Source organism: Podarcis liolepis (genome assembly GCF_965112155.1).
Source record: "Podarcis liolepis genome assembly, chromosome: 3".
In the NCBI taxonomy this organism is placed as follows: domain Eukaryota; kingdom Metazoa; phylum Chordata; class Lepidosauria; order Squamata; family Lacertidae; genus Podarcis; species Podarcis liolepis.
Window position 1 is genome coordinate 49,858,242 of NC_139557.1, and position 24,948 is coordinate 49,883,189.

The window sequence follows — 24,948 nt, forward strand, 5'->3', positions numbered from 1 at the left end:
TCAAGAACCATCATGCACTAGCCACTCCAGTCCATGAGTAGAAATTTCCTGCTGTTTCGAACCGTGGCGTTACTCCTTCTGAATTCCAGACTTAAATATAATTTATTTTTTTAAAAAAATAGTTCCAGGATCAGAACATGAGCAGTATGATGCAAAGTCACATTTGTACATTGACAAACTGCTGTAGGACAGGAACCTTGAGTTTGTACATGTGATTGCACCAAGATTATTTCTAGACATTTATCTGCCGCCAAATGGCTTTGAGTGACTTACCTGGTCTTTATGGCTTTTTCTGGCCCTGAAGCTCTTATTCTAGCTACTGCCGCCAAATCTTGGGTGTTGTAATGATACTGGTCCAATGAAGCTAGTTATTTGTTTATTACATTTATAGGCCACTTTTCTTCCATCAAGGAACCCAGGAGGGTCTACTTGTTGCTCTTGGGTGTTTGCTCATCCAAGTACTGACCATAGCCAGACCAGCTTAGTTTCAGCAGAGTGGCAGGATATTGTGTCTACCACTGCAATTCATTGTGGCATTTAAGTGTTGGACTGGGCTATAAGGAGCATGCAGAATTGTAAAAATTACTATCTTTATCATCATTTTCATCAATAGCCCTGAAAAGGAAAGATTGTTTGCCATCTTCATTAGTTCTTAAAGTAAAGAATTTAGTGTAGATCAGCCTTCCGCAACCTGTTTCCCTGCAGATGTTTTGAACGGCAGTTGTCATCAGCTCTACCCAGCATGGTCAATGGTCAGAGATTATGGAGTTCAGAAACAATTGGATGTCACCAGGTTGTGGAAAGCTGGTACAGATCAATGCTTACGTTCTTCTTTCTCTTGTAATGCTGTGGAGTTCACTTTAATAGGTCAACTTCAAAACAGAAATCTTGGTTGAGATGCAGCTGGATTTGTCTCACTTGGAAATCCTTGTGATTTTCTGCCATCTGGATGAGGGGAACAGATTGCTATCAATTATATTCATCCAAAAGACTCAGTGTCAGAAAGCACAAGGTGAAGCTTGAGTGATTGATGATTTTGCTAGAATGCCAAGGCATTTTCTGATTTTAAATCCCACACTGAATTGTTTACAGAGACACAATTGCTCTAAGGTTGGGAATTTGTGAGACAGTGGCATGTTCCTCAAAGCCAAGGTGTTAAATAAATTTAATTAATGTCAGTGACAATATGCAAGAATTGACACCTACCAGCTGTTTAGGAAAGTGACCTATCTGGGTGCAAATGGTGGTGGATATGGCTTTGTAATAGACACATACACCCAGTGAGTGGACCAAAATATTTGGTGACCATTGCACAGAACAATATACATAGATCCCATTTGTTCATAATAGATACAGAAACCCAATGAATATAAAAAATTGGATTCATACTTATAGAGAGACCCTACCCCTAGTTAGGCACCAGCAGGACATGACAGAGTACCACAGCCCTATCACACATGCAGGGAAGAGACAAAACCCTGATCCATGCTACACCAAGCTGGAGCAGCAGTCATGACCAGATTGGCCCTGATGCCAGGCTTTTTGTAGGCAGCAGCTAGTTGGAATCCTGCTAGTGGTACTTCCAGTTGCCCTTACTTTTGATAGGCAGAATGGAGAGCTCTAGACTAGAGGATGCTGGCATCACTCCATGTGCAGGGGCTGGCTGAACTGATTTTGAGCTGTGGGGAGGACGACCTCTAACCACTCTGGCATGCCTCCTTCATGCATGATTGATCAAGGGTTTGGATTGTAGCCTTCGTCAAGCTTATAATAGATTCATTGAAATCAATGGGCTATAAGCTATTTTTGACTATCTTAAACCCCATTGCTTTTGATGGGTTTACTCCAAGCATGTCAAAGTTTGGATCCAATTCAAGGTGCATACAGACCTTTCATGCAAACAGTTAATTGTCAGCTGGTTTAATATGCTGCTGGCAACACTTTGGTGCATATCCTAATAGATAGGAAGACAAGAAATAAAGACATTATCTTAGAAACGCATGGTATGTCATTGATACTGGTAATGCATGCACTGGAATAAACTGTTAAGATAATAGGAGGCAGTTGTTGTTTTTAACTTTTGATTTTGTTTAAACTAATGAATGTACTTATTTAAATTGAACTTCCCAGCCTCCGGCTTTCACTCAGAACCTTGATTTGCCATCAGCGAGATGTCAGATCAATAGCCCATTGACTTTTTGACAGTCAATTGTTAGACCTGTTGATTGACAGCTTAACAAGAGAAGCACAGAAACTACTGTCTTTGGGTACATGGTGTTTTTCTTGCAAGAAATATCTGTTGTCATTGTTTGTGAAATTCTATAGAATTATCAACACACTCTGTGTTCCAAGAACTGCGATGCCACAAAGCAGTACCTGACGTATTCATCCCAAATAATAAAGCACATTGCCTTTGTGAATCACACAATCCATCTAGTGTAATACTTTGAAACGTCTGTTAATTTTTATTTATCTGTGACACTTTTAATCTGTAGATTGCTTAGCCAGCCATATCTCAGTGACGCACATAACAGTCTTGAATACTAGGTCACCATGGGTTATAAATTATATAGAAAAGAAGTCAGCAGAGACTTTCTAAGGCTGGCCAGCTGAACAGATATTTGAAATTATGTCTTGATCAAATCGGGTCTCACTGATACAAATAGGAAAACGTTATCTTAATACTGATGCAAATGAAAACTTATCATCTTCTCGCATACCAGTTTGAGGATGAAGCTCATCTGAGTCTCTAAAACCAATAAAGATGGAGAAAATCTGCCCATAATACTGTTTTACACATGCTATTAGGGAATTGTTTTATTTCTGACACTGAATATCCATCTTCCTTATGAAAGATCAGATTTACATACAAGCCATAAATAGATTTCACAGTGCTAAGCTACTTATTTCAGTTGTAATTGCTTTCATATAATATTCATTGGCATAAAAGTTTTCAATAAAGCTGTGCAACCAATTTGCCTGAATCCCAAGGCGAGAATAGTATATTTGGGTTGAGATGGAACCCCTCTGAGGTGAGCTTCCCCTCAAGAGGATCTGCACAGAATGTTGCTTTGGATTTGGAGTCCATGGCAAGGTCCCCATGAAGCAATCTGTAGCCTTGGGGGGGGGGGAATGCAGGGAAAACTAACTCTCACACAACTGCCTTTCCCCACTTCTCTTCAGTCCACCACTATTCCCTTTTCCTGATTTTCTGCTTGACACCTCACCACCGGAGCTGTTATTTGGGGCTAGGTGAACCACCACCAGCACCCTATTTTAAAGCTCCATTGAGATCAGTGTAATATGTTGATTTTTCAGGAGCTTTTGGTAATTCTCTGTGGCAGCCCATAAGTTGTGCGATATTCTTTCTCTTGGCCTTTGACACCTGAGAAAATATTGGTGGCAGGACAGGCAAATCTTACTGTAGCTCTTCCAAGCTCTTTGCGGCTGGTTTCTGTCATGTTAAGTTCCCAAAATATCCCATTTTGATAAACATTTTTTGTGGTGTGTGGGGCATACCATCTGCCACACAAAAAAATGACAGTGCTGCTGTCACCCACTACCCAAAAAACAAACAAAAAACCCCTTCAACATGGGGATTTCTAGGAAATCTAAAATATTGACCAACATCGGAGCTTTGGCAATCTCCTATAACTCTTCTTTCCTGCAAAAAAAAAAATGTGCCCCAAAATGCAAAAGTTGGATTTCATCCCTTATTTCGGTGACAAATTTCATCCCTTCTTTCAGTGACAGCTTCCATGAAGTCAGAGGGACTTGCTCGCCTTTTGAAAGTATTGCCGAATTCTGTTTGATAGTGGAATATTCAAGCTTCTAACATGTTATAAACAGTCAGTGTTGTGTCACAATGAACAAATAAACCTTTGGGTTAGCAATGAGGTGCACACACACATTTGTGTTTAACATGAAGCTTTTGGGCAGGATTGTTCCCTGTATTATACACTCTATTCCTAGGAAGTAGGTATAGTTATCTGTTATCATAACACTGGTCAACAACAAATTTGTTGTCTGCATTTTTTCAGTTGATTTAGGACGAATCTGATGCGCTGAATCCAAAAATCACATTAGTTTTGCTCAATCAGGTCTAGTTTTTGAGCTATGGCCACATGTTTTTGTTTTTTTTTTACATTTTTGTTCACATGTACGCTTGTGTGGAGCATTTTAAAAGAAGTTGGGGTAAAATGCCATGTCGAATAATTGTTTTGATTGGAAATGATTATTTTAATGACAAGAAGTATTCAGGTCTGATAGTTCTGGGTGATTATGTCGAAAAGGGATCAGTTTGAAGTCATAAAACCTCGAAATCTTCCATAAATTGGTGCGGCAAAGCATGAAGTTGGGGGATCAAAACTAAGTTAAAGGAACGTCATCAACGACCCTCTGGTGGACAGAGACAGAATACTCTTCTCACCGCTGCACATCAAGCTTGGCTTAATCAAGCAGTTCACCAAGGCTCTGGACAAGAATGGTGACTGCTTCACTTACTTGTGCCAGGCTTTTCCAGGATTGACCATGGAGAAGTTGAAAGCTGGCATCTTTGACGGTCCTCAGATCCATCAGCTCATCAGATATCCAGAGTTCGGAAACTCGATGAACAAAGTGGAACTGGAAGCGTGGAAGGCATTTGTTCTGGTAGTGAATAACTTTCTTGGCAACAATAAGGCCAGAAACTATGCAGAACTTGTCAACAACATGCTGACTGCTTTCAGAAACCTGGGCTGCAACATGAGCGTCAAGATGCACTACCTATTTTCACATAGGGACTGGTTTCCTGAGAACCTGGGTACAATGAGTGACGAGCAGAGGGAGAGATTCCATCAGGACATGAAAGAGATGGAGACCAGGTATCAGGGTTGCTGGGACGCAGTCATGATAGCTGACTACTGTTGGACTCTGAAGAGAGACCTCCGTGCTGCTGAGCATTCCAGGAGTTCCAAGAAATGGAAGTTCAAGCCCTGAAGTGTGAAAAATGGTGAAGCAACATGCAATTTACGTGTACTTACCTTTATCAATGCCCACCACTCAGTTTACAGCAATCGATGTTTCTATCAGGTAATCAATATATGTTGCTGGAAAAACATTTTTTTCTCTTAAAAACATATTTAGGATGATATGTGTTGACAAAAATCAGCTGATAATGCCACAAAAATGTAATCGAATTTGTCACAAGATCTGATTTTTTTCAAATCAACATAGCACAAAAACCTGACCTGATGGAGAGAAACGGATGCCGTTTCCTGATTCAGCAGTGCAAAAATACCCTAAATCAGTTGTAGAAATCTAGACAACATTCACAAAGTAAAAAATTGTTGCCCAGTGTAATGCTTGGATCCTGGGAAGCTTAGATAGGGAGCTGCAACCCCTAGGGGAACCATCCACCAGCATACATGTCCCCTTCACCAGGATTTATGTGATCCTGTTGTATCTCTTGTCAAACCGAAAATGTAACAGAGGATCTAAATATATTTAGCAAAAAATAATTTCTGTATTCCTTTCTGTTCAGTATTTTTCTTTCCAGTTCATTCTGGTCTCTATCCATTTTATCCTTCTGTCTTTTCCAATACCAATTGTTAAACCATTTGTGTAAAATTGCTGTGATTATTTGAATGATGTTGTAGACCCTTCGAGGAGGATGTGACCTTCTGTTCTTGGCAATCCTCTTAGTCAAGGTTTGGATGCTCTCTTGACTCAACAATTTATGCTTATTACTGGAGTGTCACGAGGCACTGTTCTGAAACATATGCACTTGCCACAGGGTATGGCTGAGTAGTAATAAATTACTGTAGTGGGTGAGGTAAGGACATGTCAGTCTGACTCCTAGTCTCTTTGTTTTCTTTTGGTCAACCAGGCTCAGCTTTAACACTTTGTTAAACAGGTAGTGTTGATAATGCTAAAGCACAGTGGGCTGTGTTTAGGTATTAGGCAAAATAGATACCGTACATTTCCGTGTACAGTGGTACCTGGGGTTAAGAACTTAATTCATTCTTAACCTGAAACTGTTCTTAACCTGAGGTACCACTTTAGCTAATGGGGGCTCCCGCTGCCGCTGCCACACAATTTCTGTTCTCATCCTGAAGCAAAGTTCTTAACCCGAGGTACTATTTCTGGGTTAGTGGAGTTTGTAACCTGAAGTGTCTGTAACCCGAGGCACCACTGTATAAGACTAGGTTTCGCTCTTTAGAAATTATCTTATATATGGATAGTGCATAGGGTGGATGTTTGATTGGTTGCTGCCGCGGCTGTCAGCAGCTGTTGAGCGTGTTACTGGTTACTGCGTCAATGGCTGTTGTTGATTGGCTGATGCTGCGGCAGTTGGGCAGGTAATTGGGCGGGTGAGTGATTTTAGGCAATCTCAACAACTCTGGGCACCCCTCCCCTAAAAAACCTCAACAACTCTTAAATTTGAGTCCCCCAAAATAGGGGGCATCTTATACATGGGGGTGTCTTATAAATGGAAAAGTATGGTATATGGTACAGGGGTGGGGATTTGGAACACTCCAAGAGTTCTCAGAAAAAGGCAGGGACCTGATGGACCTTGAGGTCTCCTTGTGTGATTTAGCAGGACATTCAAAATAGGCAGGAAATCCTAGTTCTTATGCCAGTCTGCATAGGGCAGTGATAACCAAACTTGGCCCTACAACTGTTTTGGGACTACAATTCCCTTCATTCCTGACCACTGGTTCTCTTAGCTAGGGATGATGGGAGTTGTAGCCCAAAAACAGCTGGAGGGCCAAGTTTGGCCATCACTGGCATAGGAGCTCTGTGGCTGAGGCCAGAAAACTGCTTCAGCCTGAGCCACTTAGTGCAATTGCTTTAATTTTATTATTTATTTCTGAGATTTTGACTCTTATAACATGTAACACATAACATTTAAACTCATCAATAACAATGGGTTACATTTTAAATTTAACAGTTGTCTCTTTGCATCCTTTTAGTGTAATTGCCTCTCTAACATGTTGACTCCCAAAATACACTCTCTAACATGTTGACTCCCAGAATGCACATCTTTGTGGCCATTCTCCTGTGCGAGATCACAGGGCCCCAAAGCATGCTTTTCAGGGCACCCAAAAATATGCCCCCAAGTGCTTTGGGGGGGGGCATGAGCTCTTGGTGTGAAATTGCAGCATTCAAAATGGCCACCATCCTCTCACATGGAAATACAGGGTGTACCAGGACACTTGTGGGGTTATTCGTTGTTGATAATGATAGTAATATAATTTCATTTATTTATCACTTTACATTAGGCACCTTGAAGTGATTTACAATAATGCACTTACATTGCATTTCACTGATTCCTCCTAAACCCAAGTTTCATTAGGTAAATCAGTTCCGTGACAGAAAAGTGCTTCGGTCTAATATAATGGAAGGTGGGATCTGGATTCAGGCACCCAATCCAAAGAAGATGTAGTTGACTCACAGAAAGCTGGCACTTAGTCCAAATTGTTTCAACCCCTTTTTCAGTGTCTTCATAAATATTATTATTATTAGTAGTAGTAGTAGTAGTATACCACCCTTCAGCTGACGATCACAGGATGGTTCACAATATAAAATGTTTACTTGGTATTTTGTGCAGCAATCACCACCAAGGATTTGATTGATTTGAAAATAGAGTCATTGATCTTTAGAGTTATCTAAAACTTTTGAACTGATTTCTTTCTTTTTTGGCTCTCCCTCGTGGTCTGTTCTACAAGTGTTTTAAATATGAATTGTATAGCTAAGGGGAATCACAGTTTGTGAATATTTCATGCATATGCACTTCTGTAGGAAGCTTAAAGTGGAATTAATGTGGAGTTAATTGTGTAATAAAAATATTTCAGGTGCTTCAACATGCTGTTTGAAGATATCATTTTAGCATGTGAGAAGATTACTGATACGTCTATTCTAGAATCATTAAACACTTGCCTTTCTCCAAAGTTTGAGGCAGGATAAATTGCTTGTGCATTAATCATTGTCTGATCCAGTATGACACACACACACACACACACACACACACACACACACACAAATGACTGCAGCATTCCTTCAGTAATGGTAAAGGTAAAGGGACCCTTGACTGTTAGGTCCAGTCACAGACGACTCTGGGGTTGCAGCGCTCATCTCGCTTTACTGGCCGAGGGAGCCGGCATACAGCTTCCGGGTCATGTGGCCAGCATGACTAAGCCGCTTCTGGCGAACCAGAGCAGCACACGGAAATGCCGTTTACCTTCCCGCCGGTGCGGGAAGGTACCTACAGTGGTGCCTCGCAAGGCGAAAAGAATCCGTTCTGTGATTCTCTTCGTCTAGCGGTTTGTTCATCTTGCGAAGCAAGCCCATTGAAGGATTAGCGGATTAGCACTATTAGCGGCTTTTAGCGGCTTATCTGCTGATTGGATCAGCTGATAAGCAGCTTAGCGGCTTAGAAAAAAGGGGGGGGGAAACCAGCAGGAACTCGCAAGACATTGTCGTCTTGCGAAGCAAGCCCATAGGAAATTCGTTTTGCGAAGCACCTCCAAAACGGAAAACTCTTTCGTCTAGTGAGTTTTCCGTCTTGCGAGGCATTCGTGTTGCGGGGCACCACTGTATTTATCTACTTGTACTTTGTGCTTTCGAACTGCTAGGTTGGCAGGAGCAGGGACAGAGCAACAGGAGCTAACCCCGTTGTGGGGATTCAAACTGCCGACCTTCCGATTGGCAAGCCCTAGGCTCTGTGGTTTAACCCACAGCACCACCCGCATCCCTTCAGTAATGGTATTGCAGGCTTTGCTCGAAGGGGAAAGGCCTAAAGGATTGCATTTGAATGAAATGAAATTCACATGTACAAAAATGATTGTTTAGCTAAGATAGGGCCATGTGGAGATCATTCTTGAGCAAGTTTTCTTTAGAGGTAGGGATATTTGATGAATTCAGTCTTCATGAGTTCCGAAATGAACTGGAAAAATTTGTAAATCAGAACTTAAAGAGCAATCACATGCACACCACCTATGCCAGGTTTGAGGAGGTTGGATTAGACAGAAGCATTTGTCCACTCACCTCTCCTAGCTGAGTTGGCCTCTCAGTGGCCACCATCAGCAGTGTATAAGGTTCCTTTTATTGTCACCAGCTGCTCTCTCCCATCATCATTTCTTCTAAAGATTGATGAAGTTAAAACAAAAGGTGGTCTGAATTTGAATCCTATCTCTCCATGATGAATGTGCTTCAAAACACAGCATGCCAGAGCATTTCCAGTAGAGTGTGATACATATTACCATGGAATATTGTATGCAGAGCTTCCTTGCCAGTATACATTATTCCATTCCTTAAGCCTGGGATTTTGTGACAATTTCTCAGCTGTCAGGTGTAGGCAAGCTTTCTTTTAAGCTAGCATTTTCAATGTGTAGTCCAAGCTTCTTGGTGTGAAACAAAACATTATAAGATTCGTCTTTCTGCCATATGGGGTGAAACTGCTTTCAAACCTAATAATGGGGGCTAAGTGTTCTCATGCTGAGTCCTAAATTATAATTTGTGTTTGACAGCAGGCAGAATGAGCAGAGGTGAAGATTTCATTCTCCTTTCTAAAGCAATCTGGAAACCAAGAATTCTTTAAAGGCAGGTGGTATTGTGTAGCCTTTGAGAGTAAAACAAAAGACCTTTGTCAGTGCACAGAAGCAACTCTCTTGATTTATCTTCCTTATGTCACTCAGCTTGATGGGTAATAGCAATACTACTTGGGCAATAGCAATCCTGCATTTGTTTAATGGTCAGCATATGACCCTATGATTTACAATGAAAGCAAGCTTTCTATATTCCAATAAGTCCCTTGTATGTCTATTATTCTTAATTCATCTTTAGGCAAGCCACAGGGGTGTAATCATGTAAGGAATGTTTACTACGCCATATATTTTAAACTCAGTGGGACTTATTCCCAGGTGTATGAATCCACTTCAGATTCTAATACTGTCCCCAAAACTTGATTTGGACTAGTATTTCTGAGCAATGTTAAAAACACTCAGGGGAAAAAATTGTTTTAATGAGAATTATAAATTAGTTAATTGTTGTCTTCCTCAAAGTTTTCAGACCCCTTTTACCTTGCAACTTCACTTGATATTGCTGCAGTAGTAATAGGGAAAGGGGATCCCTATCTTCCCCATTGTCTTGTTGAAGTTATAAGTTAAATGTGCATAAAATGCTGTAGTGAATTGCATTGTATTTGTTATTTTAAAAAAGGTTTTAGGCATATAGGCAGTATTTTTCATAGAGTGTGCTAACTAAATGCTTAAAAACCAAGATCTGCAAGCAAAGCTTTAAAGCTTATTTCTTGTGGTGAAGAGGATTTATTTCCACACAAGAGTCAGATCAGAGACTTTCCATTGGCACTATATCTAACAAGTCTTTGCCATTGTTCTCCGGCTGCTTCCATGATGGTAACAAGGCAGGTAGGCAGGCAGGCAGGAAGTGGTTCTGTTTTGCCTTTTCCCCAGCTTCCTGGAACACTGTAGGAAGCAAGCTAAAAGATGCACCCACCCACAAACATTGTTCCTTTCCCTCTGTTTCTTAGGCAGCAATAGCATATGTAGGTGTTGACGGGAAAATTTTATTTGGCACAGAAAAGAATCTGAGCCAAAGAATAATCCTGGGCCTACAAAAGTAAGTTTGCATTAAAAGACAGCATTAAGAAATTGTGGAGGATTGTATTCTGAACTAAAGAATTCTGAACCTCAGTGACATCACTACTTAAGACCGAGACCCAAACTAGATGTGACACAGCCAGCCACACATCCTACTTTTTATTTGTAAGCCAAAAGCAGTTCTGGAAGCTGAATTTGAACAGTTGAATGTACAGAGGAGAGGGGTATTGAAAACAAACCCTATCACCTCCAGCTGGTTTTCAGATCAAAATGACTCATCAGGACCCTTTCAGCATATAGGGATGCATCTCTCTCTCTCTCTCTCTCTCTCTCTCTCTCCACTCCCCAATGGATGGGAAAGCAGCATAGCATGGCAGGTGGTAGTGCTGAGTTGGAAAGCAGAAGGAGGGGGAGGGAAGGATTTATTTATATATGTGAGCAGCATATCTATAGTTTGTGATAATGTATGTATTTCTGAAATAGAGGACTCAATCACTATCCATTACATATGCTGCTTCTGACTTACACAAAGTGCTGTAGCAACTAAATTAAAACAAGATTGCACTGTCAGGGCATGTCTGAATGCAGGTGGGGATATATGATGGTTTGAAAGTGTGGATTTGATTATCCTGACCATACTTTTAACTTTGTAGATGCATCTACACTGACTCCATATAGCTGTTGGGATCTATGAGAGGAGAGTTATGACACATCCTAGCCCTACTCTCTGCTTTCCTACAGAATCTGGGTGGGAGAGAAGACACATGTGATAAGGAAGGAAATTATCTGTTTTATGTGTTTGACTACCTCTGCCTCCCTCTGAATATGACACCTAGGAGGATTGGTCCAGTTCACTTCTCACAGGGTATTATTGGTACATATGTTAACATCTTTGCATGCCTGCATGATTGCTGACTGCAAATGCCTTTAGATAGGCAATGGAGCCCACAAAAGAACTTATAGCTAGTCCACATGACAGTTTTGGGGAAACCTCAGGCAGGTCAAATAAGACTGAATACATGGCGAGGTTGTAGACAAGTGTTGCACTGAGCTGTATAGTGAATCCTTTTTGCAGATACCTTTCTAAACTAGCATCATGGGAAGTTTGCTTTATGACGCAACCTGAGCCACAGCTTTCCCCTTTGGAGAAATCTTATTACTTAACATTGTCACAAAGAAAACTGATAGTGGAGTAATCTAGAATTAACTGTGAATTCATTAGTGTTATCAAGTATTTATTTTGAATACTTACACTAATTATCTTGAGCTTCCTAAAGCCAAACATACAACCCACCCACCCCCCTTTTTTGCAGAACAATCAGGCTGCACAGTGGAATTTATTCTGCCCAGCACTGCATTTTTCATTCCATGTAGCACCATTCTTGGCAGGAACACCTTTTCTACCTTTCTTCATTTGTGCTCTATGGACCATGAAAACTGCCATTACAAAGGGAGAGAACACTGTATGAACTATGGTGTGTGTGCGTGTGTGTTTTTATCACTTTTATGCTGACACAACAAAATCGGCTAGTTAACTTAAAGCTTTACAGGCCTCAGCAGTTCTGATAAAAGAGAGAAGGAGAGGGAAAAAACCGAGGTCGTGGAATGGAGGAGACCAGTCAGATAAAATGAAAGGCTATCTTTCATCTTTGATCCCTTACCTTGAAAACTGAAGACAAACTATGGTGCTCTAGTTGTTGGTGGCATGGAAATCAAATTCAGGCAGAAAGGAAGGTTACGTCCACCCTTTCTTTTTTTTAAAGAAAAATTAACGAAAGATAATATTATCTGAAATATTACTGGTGTGCAGAAATCCATCCTTGGTTGGTTGCATGATCATTCCTAAAATCGTATCTGTTAGACTTGCAGCCAGAAAATGAATGCTTAAGATGAAAAGTGAAAAGTGAGTAATGCGCCAGAACAGTACAGTATGCCACAGGTATTATGCCAGTGTGGCAGCCATAATACAACTGATACAACTGCAAGTGTTTAGGATCAAGGGATATCCTTTTCCACACACAGGCTAACCAGATGCCTATGGGAAGCCCATTAGCAGGACAAGGGGACAAAGAGCCTTTTCCCACTGCTGTTTCCTGACACCTGGCATTTAGAAACACCCTGCTACTGATGTGCAAACATGCCCACCTTGGTGAAAGTAATAATAAACAGATTAGAATAATACAGTGTATTTGATTGTTGTTTTGTACAAAGAGAACTGTCTCAAAGTGGCTTAGCAACAAATAAAAATCAATTACACAAATGTTTTATATTCAGGAAAATTGCTTTCCTGAGGAAAATGCATAAAGCACATCTGTTAAGAGAAGTACACACAAATGCATTTTAATTTTTGTGCTGACTTTGTATTTTTTTTATTAAAAACATGCAAGCTGTTGAGAAAATTGAGGGAACTGAATTTAAGATTGGGATTGAGGCAACTTCACATTGACAGATTCAGCTTCCCACCATTCGAAGGCAAGAGACTCTCCATGGGCCCTCCCTGCTCAGTAGATCTAGCATCTCACTGTCATTGTCACCAGCTGTTGCTTTTCCTCTTCCTTGCCAGTGCTACCAGAAAGCTGATGAACAAAGAGGTGAGTTGAGAAACAGTGATGAGGAAGAGCTAGCCCAGGAGGCTCCTGTTTTGGGCCACTTATCGGGTATGGCATCTTGGCAGATGCCCACCCATGCCTACATTTGAAGGTAGCCCTGCTTCCACCTTTTCCTCCTCCCAATGCCCCTGCTCTTAGCAGCTTTTCTCCTTTCAGTGTCTCAGGAGGAAGACATACCTGGGAGACAAATTTAGAGTGAGGACTCAGCAGACTGGGTAAAGGCTTAGTGGCCTTATCTCTGTCGTGTTTCCATTTTAAATCCTTGCCTTCTAAACATGACTTTTAAAAGAAAATTTGGAACACATGCAAATTATATACACATACCTAATTTGTAGATTGGTCAAAGCCAAGGAATGACTTCATTGTACTTCATGCTTCTCAGCTGGAGCTTTTGCTTTTCGGGATCATTTCACAATCCTTCTTTAAGTGATTGAAATTGAAGGTTGTTTCCTTCAGCAAGGTACCACTTGATGAGTGCCAATCACTGCATCTGTCTGCTTGAAATCCTATAATGTCTCCTATTATGATGAGTATATGTTTGATGAATACGTGTTGGACTTCCACCTCCATTGCTAGACTTTATTCTTTCTTTCTTTTTACAATGATGCTGTAAATATTTTATTGTCTTTAACAAAGAAAATGAGAGGCATTTTGAACAGGATTCTAGATTGCACTGCATGCAATATATCCAACAATCTGTGACTGCATTTTGTCAGATGAAAAACCCAGTTAAAGGTGAGTATCTTAGCTTACTGTTTGTATAGGATGCAGTGTGGGAAAGTGATGTATGGCCATTCAGATTGAAGTGGAAGAAAAGAGCAGAGCTACAGGGAACCAGGCAGAGGGCCTTCTCGGTAGTGGCGCCAGCCCTGTGGAACGCCCTCACATCAGATGTGCCTGACATTTAGAAGACATCTGAAGGCTGCCCTGTTTAGGGAAGTTTTTAATGTGTGACATTATAATGCATTTTTAATCTTTGTTGGAAGCCACCCAGAGTGGCTGGGGAGACCCAGCCAGATGGGCTGGGTACAAATAATAAATTATTATTATTTTGAGGTTGTTTTTAAAGCAGTGGCAAGTGGAAAGTTCTTCCAAACCTACAAGTCACTAATCATTCTCTTCCTTGATTTTAAGATTTAAAAAAAATAATTAAAACAAGCCAAGTAGAAACTCAATCCTAAATATATTTACTGGGAACAACAACAACCTAATTGGTACTTTTTGTTTCTGAAATGTTTGAATATGCAGTGACTTTACCATCTTGTTTTCCATCAGGGAAGTTGTGTGAATTAGCATTTTTCTGAAGTAGTATTTTGTACATTTCTCAGGTGGAAGTGCTGCACCCATGAAAATGGTTTGTAGATGTAATTTGCCTCAAGAACAAATGCGCAAATTGATCCCATGCCTGGTGAATTTGGTGAAAGGGGGTGTACTTAGATGGAACCATTAGAGTTCTGTGTAATATAAAATTGTATGGACATTGATACCCAAATCCTACTATTCTGTGGTTGTGTCACATTGTACAGTGCAGATATCAAATCCACACACACACACACACACAGGCCCACCAGATGCTGCAAAGAGAGACTGCAAAGAAATCTGAAGTGGTCCCTTCACTACGTTTTTATTGCACTATCAGTGCAAAATTGGAAAGTGGGGAAAAAGCACATGCATACTATCAAGTGGGGAAAGTGGGGAAAAAGCACATGCATACTTCCGGGTTGACGCGATCTGGAAATGGCGGATTTCCTCCGAGCTCCGGAGGGAATCGGCTCCACTGAGGATGGGTCTTTGCCGCGCCGGCGACGCGGGGACCCTTAAAAACCGCAGGCGCGGAAGCCTGCGGACTGAAGACTCGGCGGGTGCCTTAAGCGCCCCCCCTGATTCGCAAAGAGCCTTTTTAAAGGCTGCGGAGGGGATACGGGGGTGGCGTGGCACTGAGAGTCGATCGCTACCTCGGTGGAGCGAAGCCGCGAGCCATAACCAGAGAGCGCCGACTTCCTTCCTTGAAAATCTGGACTGAAAGAACTACCCGTGAGTAAGACGGATTGGGACTTTAAAAATTTTTACCCTGAATTAGAGACGACCGGGGGGTGTGCTAAAAGGAAGTCCGCACCCCCCCCTTGCAGACGATCTAAGCAACGACACAAGAGCTAAGCTGGAGAGCCTACCCTTGGCGGGGTGAGTGAAAAAGGACATTAACTTCCAATATTTAATTAAAGGAAATTTTGGGCTGGAGAGCGGAGTTTTGGAAACCTTCCTTTTGTTTTAAACAACCCCCCCTCCCGGGCTCGGGAACGTCCTGCTTTTCTGCCTGCGTAAGAGCTGCGGAGTTTGACAGCTGTCAAAGCTGCCAAACGGGCGGTTTAAAGTGAGAAATTGCCATTTAAGATCCCTCTGGACTAAGACGAGTTATAATTGAGACAAAACTGTTGGAAACAAAGTAACAATAATCACTTAAAGGATTGTTGGTGAAAAGGCAAATAAGTAACCAGATTCCCCCTAGGGGGAATTCTGTGAAACTACAATGGATACAATGGCTGTGGAAGGAAAGTTACTAGTGGAAATCGAAAGGATGTTTCAACTGGTGGGAATCTTACAAGAGCAGAGCTTGGCCATGAATAAACAACTTGAGACTATGACCTTGGGAACAGGCAACTCTGCTCTTTGTATTGAGGACCTTAATGAGAAAGAATCCACAGCTGATTGGGAAACAATATCTACAGAGCTGGAAGAGACTAAACAACAAGAAAAAGAAGAAGTAATCCTGGGAAGCAACAACCAAAAGTTGACATCTGCGGAATACAAGCAAGGAGACGCTGGGAACATATCTACCACAAGTCTGCGAAAGACACAGAAGAAGAAGGAGGAGGTCCCAAGACAAAATGGAATACAGGAATTTAAAATAAAGAAATATGATTGGGGCCTCCGTTTGGACTTAGACTTTGAAGGGATAGACTTTGTGGAAATTCTTCAGCAGTCACTTTGGAATCTTCTTGTGGGAAGAGGATACACTTTGATGGTGAAAGAACTTTTCCCAGACTTGACGACTGACATAAAGGACTACCAACAGGACAGGCGAAGAGGGACTGAAAGAGATTTGAAAGCCTCGGACGTGAGGAACCCAGGCTGAGAATCTCGAATTTGGATTTTTATTGGGAAGGGACAAAAACCGGGGATGGGAGGGAGGGAAGAAGAGACTCTTATAAACTCTTAAGACTTCTAGGTTTGGTTAAGATGACTCTTAATTAAGATAAAATGAAAATCGATGGAAGAGAGCTTAAGTCCAACTTATGAAAATCAATTTTTATTATAAAAAAGGTAATAAGATGAATAAGATTGTTAAGAGGAGAAACACCAACTTGCTGATATAATCTTGAAACTGGGATGCACGAGGGGAGGTGGGGGGAAGTCAAGGAACAAGGTTATGAAATGGGGATTTGCTGATTTTATATATGTCTTTGTCTTTTGTCTTCTTTGTGTATGTTTTGTCTTTATAAAAGCAGAAAACCAAATAAAAATTTTATAAAAAAAAAAAACAAAATTGGAAAGTGGGGAAAAAGCACATGCATACTATCAAGTGATGCTTGAGTTGATGGCCAACACTTGTCCCTTTGTTCCATCATGGAATGGCTACTGCCTGATCTTCCAATTAAAGTTTTCCAGTTAAAGATTACAGAGATAAAGCATGAGTGGAGTCTGTTCTCATTTATTTAATACAAAACACCTAGGCAGTGAACTGGAAGGGAAACCTGGAAGAGTGCAGTCTAAGACTTTTTTCAGAGCAGAACCTGTGACAGCATCCCCTAGAACACTAGGGTAATGGATGGATTCTCCTTTCAAGTGAATGAGGTGATAATGATACTTACTCGTTTTACTATTAAAATAAAAAACATCCTTCCAGTAGCACCTTAAAGACCAACTAAGTTAGCTCTTGGTATGAGCTTTTGTGTGCATGCACACTTCTTCAGATACACAGTGCATGCACACGAAAGCTCATACCAAGAACTAACTTAGTTGGTCTTTAAGGTGCTACTGGAAGGAATTTTTTTATTTTGACTATGGCAGACCAACACGGCTACCTATCTGTAACTCGTTTTACTATTGTTTATGGCACCAAGAAAGTCAGAAAATGAAAGTGACTTCCTATTTTATTATTGTCAGTGGATGTACATGGTGAGCACAGCTTCTGCCATTCCTGGACTTCTTTTGAGGGTGTGGCAATGAGGACTGCCCTGATGCGCTCTTACACTTCAGAATTTACCGCAATACCATCATGCATAAGAATATCAGAACAGTTTTAAAGATGCTTCCCTCCGTCTCCTGCCGTCCTAAATTCGCACAGCCATGGGAAAGCTCAATGCTTTCATTATGTTTACATTCATGATCTCTGACACGTAGTTATCTTTCCGTGATCTTTAATTTATGAGTGCTGAGGAAGCCATAAAGCAGTCTCTCCTCTGGATGTCATTGTGATATCTTTCGGCTTGAAGCACCAAGTAGCTGAACTCTTTGATTCCCTTCACCTCTAATTGTCTTGCTAGTCAGAATGGGCTTCAGAGTTTCAGAGTCATTACTGTCTTCCCTCTTCCACGCGAAATGTCACAAATCATAACTATCTCACTTTTAAACTGCATTACCTCATGCATTACAATAGAAAATAAGCTTAATAAATTATGCCACCACAAGTTTTCCCTTCCAGATATCATTTCTAGTTGAGCAGATTATTCCCTGTTAGATCAGATCCAAATATAACTGGTAGGATGTGTCTGCAACAGTGTTATCAGTATCAATCTCAAAACCAAAGTGACCAGAACCTATTTGGTGTAAGAGGAAGAAGCTTCTCCTTCCTGCTCTCTGTTTGATGCCACCATTGCTGACATCCTAGTTTGCTGGTAATTAAGGGAAGGATGGGCAAGATGGCTTATTTATCAATTACCGTATTTTTCGCTCTATAACACGCACCAGACCATAACACACACATAGTTTTTAGAGGAAGAAAACAAGAAAAAAAATATTCTAAATGAAATAGTGGATATATGATTTTTGTGGTTCATGCTGTGGCCACAGACATGTGATCTGACAGTGAGTTTGACAGTGAGTTTGGAGTAGCCCAATGCAAAAATCCTGAGGATCCATGTGGATCCATGCTTTGTAACCACGGAGGAGGGAAGGAAGGGGAACCGTGGATCCTCTGCTCACGACTGCAGCAGATCCCCCCCCCGCCACCCGCAGGCATTCACTCCATAACACGCACAGACATTTCCCCTTACTTTCTAGGAGGAAAAAAGTGAGTGTTATGGTGCAAAAAATACGGTACTTATTTCATGAAATGTATACACTGCTTGATAGTTGTTGTTTTTAACCATCAAAGCAATTTATATATATTTTTGAAAAGTTTACAGATGGGGACTGATGGTGAGTAGGGGTTTTAGGGTGCAGTCTTAACCCTGGCCATGCCACAGAAGGGCTTAATGCCCCATCGGGAACCATGGAGCTCACTCTGGTCAGGGAAGGTAGGTTGTTTTTGCTATGCCTGCTGAGAGCTGGTAGAGCAAAACGGCCCAGAACTCCTGCTGCAACTTGTGACTGGCATAAGCTTTGGAGCCAGTGGATCCACCATAGGAAATGTTTCTCTACAACCAGGCCTTTGGCTGATTGAGCTTTCGATTTAGATTTAGATTTAGGCCCAGAACTCCTGCTGCAACTTGTGACTGGCATAAGCTTTGGAGCCAGTGGATCCACCATAGGAAATGTTTCTCTACAACCAGGCCTTTGGCTGATTGAGCTTTCTATGGCCTTTCAAGTGTTTTTGTGAGAGGAGAGTTGTTGGTTCTGTTCCGTTCTTGTTTTAGTATGTATTTTTTTGTTCTTGTGTGTATTTTCATGTTGTGACCGCCCTGTGATCTTCAGGTGGAGGGCAGTGTACAAATTAAACAACAACAACATGTGAGATTGCCTTACGCTGAGTCCGACCATTAGGCCATCTCCCTCAGTATTTGTCTACACTGACATGAAGTGGCTTTTCAGGGTTTCAGATGGGAGTCTCTCCCAGTCCTTTCTGAAGATACTGTGAATGGTACCTGGGACCTTGTGCTTGCATAGCTGGTGCTCCAATGCTAAGCAATCATCCTTCCCTTGAGCTACGGTTCTTCCCTACCTCTTTAAAATGCCCTGTTTCAGAGATTTTATGCTGGCTATCACCTGCAGACACGAGGGCTAGAATTTTATGATATCAAAAGAGATGAATGCTGCAGTTTTCAATAGAAAGTTTTGGGCATTGTGAGCTGCAGCTTGAACACCCCTGTTGTTTCCTAGTTGTTGTCACCGAGTTGTTAAATGCGCTATAAATGCTTCAGTCCATTTATTGCTTCTTCTGGGTTTCTGTGGCATACTTATTGTTCCTTGGGGGCAAAACTCAGTGGTATACACTTGAGACAGACTTTTAACCAAAAAAAGGGGGGGTTAGTTGCACATGTATGTTGCTACATAGGTTTTCTTGTTATTTGAGAACACTGACCTTTTTCGCCTGTTCTTTAGACTCATTCTGACTCCTGTGAAAACTGCTGTGCAGCATGCAGCTCAAGTGTATTTTCTTCCAGAGTAATATTGATATAAAATGAATACAAGCACAATTTGTTTTCAGACCACAGCTTGCACAACAAACCTTTGTTTGTGTGTGATCCCCATTCATTATATGCTGTTCTTTCTCTGCTCTTTCTCATTCAAATGTCCCTGCGATCAATAGTATATATGATAGTTTGGCACCATCTCAGTGAGTTCTTGCAGATGGATATAAAATTCTATTTTTATTACCACTGGGTCCTGGAAGTGTTTGAATGATAGATTTACAGAAGTCCCCAGGCAAATTGAAATAAGCCTTGAATTGTATCTCAGCAGGGATACTAGGTTATCCTTATTCAGAATAAATGTTCCTCTTTTTATCCCACATATACCACTAATCCTCCTTGGGGGCAGAAGCTACAGATGCCAGTCAGCTCAACTTTAGAAAGGTCTGCAGTGTCAATCTTGTGCTCAATCCCTGTCCCAGAGCTGGAGTTGTACTTAGGTGCAAAGTTGATATTAGCACATGAGAGAAGAAGCTTGTCATCTCGTCTTGCCTATTGCTTTCTGGAGTTGAGTTCACTGAAAATGAATTGATAATACAGCACTTTCATTTTTATTTATTTTCTGCATTTCTGTTATAACCCAAAGCTGAGTTCTGCTTGTGGCACAGAAAACACACACATACAAACCTTAAAAAATAGTATAGAATAATAAACACTACAACAGATATATGCTGAGTTAGGATCTTGACATTTGTGTTTTTAACATGAGAAGATCCAGAATGAAATATCCTTCTCATATTCATTTATACTCCATGTAGCCTCATCTGATAAAACAGTGGTCATCAACAATTTGGGGAGCACATTTGGAATTTTGAGGAAGGGCACGACAAAATGGTGTGGCCTAACATAAAATGGTTGCTACCTCCAAAATAGCAGAAAAAGAAAAGAGAGGGGAACATAAAATGATTCAAATATGGAAAAATCTATTCAATTCTTTTAATTAACAAAAATGGCAATCTTTTCCCCGCCGTAAACTTTAATAGGTAGAAATGCAACAAGTTAAGCCTTTTGTAGCATGGAAATATAATTATGTGAAGATGCACCTGTCTGCAGCTTTATTTCTCTTATTTTGCTGCCTGCCAGTGATGTGGAGCAGTCATCTATTCATAGGCTTTAAAAAAATGTGCATTTTGGGGTAGGGGAGGAAATACAGGGATCACCTGTCACTCATCTTGCTGCCTGCCGGCCACATGGTACAGTCACCATGCAGCTTCTCTTAAAGAGCTTCTTGAAATTTGGAAGAAATGTCAGAATCCTCCTCTTGCTGCTGGGTTTATTTCATTGCCTGCTGGCACGTACAGCAGGCAGCCACTTCAGAGGGGCGTCAGTGGAATATGGGGTGGAGGATATGGTAACCTTTTCTTGTCCGGCTGCATGCCATATAGCAGGGATTCTTCCCAAAAAAATATGTGATATGCTCAGTGCAGATGCATCTTGCTATTATCTCCTTTGTCCTTATCATCACCCCTTTTCCCGATTGTTCAAAAATTGTTGCGGGAGGGAGCGCACTTTTGAGGCATTCTTATTACGATCCCATTTCCGCCCTTACTGACTCACAGCTGGGATTTTTCCCAAGTTGTTTGGGGAGGGGGGAACACAGTGCCAAGACAGAAACATAATCTCCTCATCATACTAGTCTGGGCAAGTATTGTACAACTGCTACTCTAGTGAGTTGTCTTTCCTGTGTTTTTACCTTGTATTTCTATTCTTTTCTGTTTCATATAGTAAAAAACAACAACTCGCCATGCCTTTTTATTTGTGTCTATGACTGGATGTAGTGATTCAAAATTACAACTACATTACTCCACCCATGCACAAATATTTCCCTCCTGTCTTACTATTATTATCACATATTTAAACTTTTAATAGATAGTTGCTCAAGTCAACTTGCAATAGTCTGAGCCTCTTCATTATTTTTCACCCTTTCCTCTGTAACGATGTACTTATTAAATAGCTTGCTATCTTGCTGTGAATTTTCATCGGGGTTTTTTAGGTACTTTACACATTGCTGTTGTTATTAAAACGAAAGGTAATATGTACGCAAGCTATTAGATTACCAACTTCCAGAGAGCCTTTAAAAGTTGAAGAGTTCTTTTCACTTCAAAACTGAGAATTAGTCTTTGCTTTGCAGCATTCTAGTATAATAGTGATGGGATCATCTGTATGAAGACTTTCACCTTAATTTGTGTAATATTATCACATTAGATGTTGTGAAGATCTCAAGCACATTGAACTGCTGGAGTTTAAAGTTGCATGATGACAACTAAATTGAAAACTATTTGTATATATCTTGGATTAGCTACAAGGTTTCATTAGCAATTAATTTACAAGGAAAACACTTTTTCTTTACTCTTTGGCACATGATAGTTTTTACCATTACAGTGATCAGTTTGGTTAATTTTTCTTAGCCTGCAACACTGTTTTCTTATGTTAGATTTCAACTGCTATATTTTCCACATTTGGTGACTGCCATCCCCATGTGATAACCTGTCATATGATACCTTATCTGTCTCAAATGGAGGCTTTTCAATATGCAAAAGTCATATCCTTCAACAGTAAGTGAAGTGGAATCACCATATGATGTGATTTTGTAAATCCTGTTGGTCTGGGGGCACTATCCTGTTGAATTTATGTCACTGTACTCTGAGCTTTGGATTCTGATGACCAATTGCTGACATTCTTTGAAAATATAGCCAACAAATAATAAACTACTACGGAAGAAAAATTCATAATCAAATTAACATTTTCTGCTTCCCAGCGTATTTTCTACTTTGTCAGTGTTTGAGCCAATGGAATTAGCCATCAAACTGTTTTTTTTAAAAAAATTTGGAATATTTATTCTGAATGTTTAAGCCTGATGAGGAAAGATATTTTTATACAGAAAAGTTTTTTCTATTGTGCATATATTTGTCTTCATTTCCTTCCCTCGAGGAATCCTGCAGACTGTCATCCTGTCAGAATGCAAAAGGTTTATAACAAAGATGCTTTAGTTTCACAAGATGATATTTCTTAGGGACTTTTGGCTGAAGCCACACTAGCTAAAGCAATTTGATCCTGGTATATGAAATGCAAATTTATAGTAGAGCTGTGTGCTGCCTGGTCCAATCCTGCCTCAGCTTGTTTTTCTTAATCTGTGATCCATTGAAATTATTACCATTCTCTTCAAATAAATTCTCTTCTTTATTGAACACTTTCTCTCTATTGTGCTCATGAATCTTGCCATTTCTGTTTCAGAAATCAAGAATAGCCACGTATGAAAAAATGTGGGCCTTTATGAATAGCAGGAGGCAGTCGGTGCTTGTCAAAAGTAACGAAGAAGGTATCCAGCGTGTACTCACCTCTGATTATGCCTTCCTAATGGAGTCAACTACCATTGAGTTTGTTACACAGCGGAACTGTAACCTGACACAGATTGGTGGCCTCATAGACTCCAAAGGATATGGTGTCGGAACTCCTATGGGTAGGTTACATGCCTTTCTTCTCTTTTTGTTAAATTGCATGTGCAGCAATACCACAATTTCCTCCCTTTGCTGGGTATTAGCTGGATTATAAGAGCACCATGTGCTATTATTAATATATCCATATTTAATATATTTATATGTTGCTTAATAAAAAAGTATATAAGCACTTTACAAAAGGAAACAAACTAAATTAAAGAAGCTAAAACATGGGAGTGCCATATAATACAATAAATATTTTACCAGTAATGTACTTTAACCACTTCTTAAGAGAGGGAAAGCCTGTTGAAGCCCATGAGTCTTCAGACGCCATTTGGAAGAACATTTGGTGCTTCCCATACTACAAAGAAGGGAGTTCTTGAAGGTTAGTGCTATTAGGAGAAGACCTGCTTGAGTTTTACTTTTTTATATAGCTGTGTGATCATGTTGAACGTTAATGGGATGATATATATGTAAACACTCAAAGTGCCATGATCACCATCATTATAATTACCTTTTTCCCATCAATATGGATGTGGCATATGTTTTTAGCACAAGATTTGTCTTGCCATTGCAATATAGGAAAGTCTGTGGTTGCCTGTAAAATTCAAGGCCCATTCTAGGGAGGTCTGTGTTTTTCTGAAGCGAATACGGTATTTTCCTTGAAAAGGGAACTTTCATCAAAGGTTACTGTAGATCAGGGATGGAAAACCGGCGGCCCTCCAAGTGTTTTTGAACTCCATCAGCCCTTGCCAGCATGACTATTAGTTGGACATGGTGGAAGTTGTAACCCCACAGCACTTGGGAGGGCCACAGATTGCCTATCCCTGCTATTCCCACTGGTGTGATAATGAATGAGTTCCTGGTCAGCCGTGTGGCATGTTTGGATTGAGGGAGTACCTTGCTGGAGTACCAGGCAGTGATGTACCTCTCTGGTGGAATATCTAAACTCATGGCTGGATAGCATCCAGACGAGTCCAGTTGCTTTATTGGAACACCTGTGTGCAAGCTGATTCACACCAGCATACATAGTGTTCAATGAATGATCATTTAATAACCATAGACAGAGCAGGGATCCCAAACTTTTTGGGACACATTTGGTAACCTGAGAAACTATGGACCCCCACCATAAAATGATTATCATTGGGGAGGCTTTCCTTGTCGCAAAATGATTGTTATAGGAGACATGTCTTGTCAAAAGGTAAAAATAAATTCTCAAGAAACTGTGTATGAGCTAGAGATTGAGTCTGAGCTCCAAATATCAAATCTTTTATTTGCCCTTGCAAAGCACAACAAAATAGTCCCCTTCACCTAAGATGCTTAGAGAAACACATCCACCTGCAAAGACCACAAAGCCATTCATCAGTCCCAAATAAAAAAGGGAAATTCCAACTTCAAAAGTCAGAAACAGGTAAAGCTGTGTCTTCAATGTACAATGTACTCTTGATCTGCCCATTAAAATAAAATTAACAGTAAAGCTAAAGCATTTTCCATTTCTATTCCCACCCCATTATATAAACAAACAAATAACAAACATTAGCTGCTCTTAGATTAGCCAGTGTGGTGTAGTGGTTAAGAGCGGTAGTCACGTAATCTGGGTAACCGGGTTCGCGTCTCCGCTCCTCCACATGCAGCTGCTGGGTGACCTTGGGCCAGTCACACTTCTGTGAAG

General features: G+C 40.7%; 1 protein-coding gene across 3 annotated transcripts in view; it reads left to right on the forward strand.

The window, feature by feature from the left end:
* The window catches only part of GRIK2 (glutamate ionotropic receptor kainate type subunit 2), a 440,357-nt gene that overhangs the window by 379,504 nt on the left and 35,905 nt on the right, over nucleotides 1–24,948 (forward strand). For all 3 annotated transcript variants that reach the window (XM_083497626.1, XM_083497628.1, XM_083497627.1), the window contains exon 15: nucleotides 23,074–23,299. In XM_083497626.1, coding sequence (XP_083353752.1) covers nucleotides 23,074–23,299 — 226 coding nt within the window. The remainder of the gene's footprint in view (nucleotides 1–23,073; nucleotides 23,300–24,948) is intronic.